Here is a 2149-nt window from a genome sequence, read left to right as displayed (position 1 = left end):
GAAAAGAAAGAACAAGAGAAAACAACAACAATATTTAAAATTTCACAATCAAATATCAAATTTATATCACTTGGAGATGGAATAATAACAAATAAAAAAGAAATAGAAATAGGAGAAGGAGAAGAAATTGAAGTAAATAAAGAAATCAGAGAATTAATATGTATTGGAAATGAAAATAAAGAAAAAAAGAAAATACAAATAAGTAGTAAAGAAGAAAATGAAAAATATTCAATTAGAACAAACCCAAATATTATTACAATTGAAGGAGGATATGCATGTGAATTTGAAATATTCATTACAATCAAATGTACTACTAAAATTAAAGAACAAATAATGATAATTAGTAAAACACTTAATAAAACACAAGAAGAAATAATTAAAAGTATTTCAATTAAAGGAGAAACACAAATATCAACACGACTTGATCCCGATGAAATAAAAGAAGAAAATAAAATAGGAGAAGGATCATTTGGAATTGTATATATAGGAGAATTTAGAGGAAATCAAGTAGCAATTAAGAAAATGAAACAAATTGAAGAAAATGAAAATAAAATGAAAGAATTTGAGAAAGAAGTAATGATGTTAGATAAAATTCGAAGTGAATATATTATTCATTTTTATGGAGCAGTATTTATTCCTAATAAAATATGTATGATAACAGAATATGCAAAATATGGATCAATACAAGATTTAATTAATAAAAGAACAAACACGGAAATACCAAATAAAATAAAAATTAAATTCATGCTAGATGGAGCAAAAGGAATTTCATATCTTCATTCAAATGGAATACTACATCGAGATATTAAACCAGATAATTTTCTTGTTATAACACTTGATGATAATATTGGAGTTAATTGTAAATTAACAGATTTTGGAAGTTCAAGAAACATTAATATGATGATGACAAATATGACATTCACAAAAGGGATAGGAACACCAAAATACATGGCACCTGAAGTATTAAATCGAGAACATTACAAAATGGCATCAGATATATATTCATATTCAATAACAATATTACAAATCATTACATGGGAAGATCCATTCCCTAAAACATCATATCCACATCCATGGGATATTGCAGATTCAATCATGTCAGGTAAACGACCAACAATAATACAAGAAGTTAAAGAAGATATTAAAGAAATTATTGAAAAAACATGGAAACAAGAAGCAAAAGAAAGAATAAGAATAGAAGAAGTAGTAAAATGTTAAAAGAGTTCGGAGTAGAATAAATGAAAGTGGTGTTTATTGTGATATTTTGTTTATAAACTTTAAATTAAACTTATTCAAACAACAACCAAATGGTCAATTATCAACACTCTGAGGAGATTTAACAATCGTTGTAGATTGTGTTCTAGTAATATCAAAACTTTGAGTAGTTAAAGGAACTTCTTGTTGGTTTGGCTCTCTAGAAAGATCTAAACTTTTTCTGAATATTTCCAAATCACCATCACTATCTGTGCTGTATTTTTCTTCGTTCATAATAAGTGGTGTTTCTGTTCTATCAAAATTGATTGTAGTGTTGTTCTTTAGACCTTCATGAATAGCAACAGAAATTTGGTGAAGATCGTTACTGACTTGGTTTTTCAAATTTTCTTCTGTGGACCGTTTATCAAACTCCTCTCTTAGTGAGTTAAGATGTCTTGACTCTTCAAACATACAATATTTATAATCAATGCTTCTGAGATTTTTTTTTAGTAATGCGTTTAAAGCAACGATCTCTCCCATAATTTTATTAAGTAAATTCTTTAGATCAAGAGCATTGAATTGGGATGGACTAGTCACTGGAGTATTAAGTTGTTTATTTCTACCGAAAATAGTAAATTTTTGTGGAGTAGCAGAAACATTTTGTGTTGATGATTTACTTTGTTCTAGAACTTGAAGATAATAAGCAACTCTATTTTTGACAATAATAGTTACTGCATTTCTTATGTCGGTACATTGTGCTTTCATTAAATCTTCAATTCCATCCAAAATTCTTCCAGAAATGATAACATTTGGTGAAAGATAATGATGAAGATAAGGTGTTATTAATGAAAGTAATAATAATGTTTGGTGGGTTGTTGTAAACATTGTTGCTCCAATGCGTTGAACAACTCCCTTTTGAATGAGTTCCTTTCCTAGGACTAATCTTCTCATAGAA

The 2149-nt window shown here is 27.5% G+C and overlaps 2 protein-coding genes across 2 annotated transcripts, besides 2 other annotated features; one reads left to right on the top strand and one right to left on the bottom strand.

The window, feature by feature from the left end:
- The first annotated feature begins 80 nt into the window (after positions 1 to 80).
- Positions 81 to 224: a microsatellite.
- A 109-nt stretch (positions 225 to 333) lies between these two features.
- Positions 334 to 1218, top strand: EDI_280500 (tyrosine protein kinase, putative; the record flags this gene model as incomplete). The annotated part of the gene is made up of 1 exon (XM_001737637.1): positions 334 to 1218. The coding sequence occupies one exon, from the start codon at positions 334 to 336 to the stop codon at positions 1216 to 1218; it is 885 nt and encodes a 294-aa protein (XP_001737689.1).
- Positions 723 to 743: a sequence feature (AT_rich).
- Positions 1219 to 1311: 93 nt separating the features above from the next.
- Positions 1312 to 2145, bottom strand: EDI_280490 (uncharacterized protein; the record flags this gene model as incomplete). Its single annotated transcript, XM_001737636.1, has 1 exon — positions 1312 to 2145. The coding sequence occupies one exon, from the start codon at positions 2143 to 2145 to the stop codon at positions 1312 to 1314; it is 834 nt and encodes a 277-aa protein (XP_001737688.1).
- Between the last annotated feature and the right edge of the window lie 4 nt (positions 2146 to 2149).

This window comes from Entamoeba dispar, genomic scaffold (assembly GCF_000209125.1).
Source record: "Entamoeba dispar SAW760 scf_1105229460737 genomic scaffold, whole genome shotgun sequence".
Lineage (NCBI taxonomy): Eukaryota > Evosea > Mastigamoebida > Endamoebidae > Entamoeba > Entamoeba dispar.
Note: the sequence above shows the minus strand (reverse complement) of the source record. Positions and strands in the feature narration are given on the sequence as shown.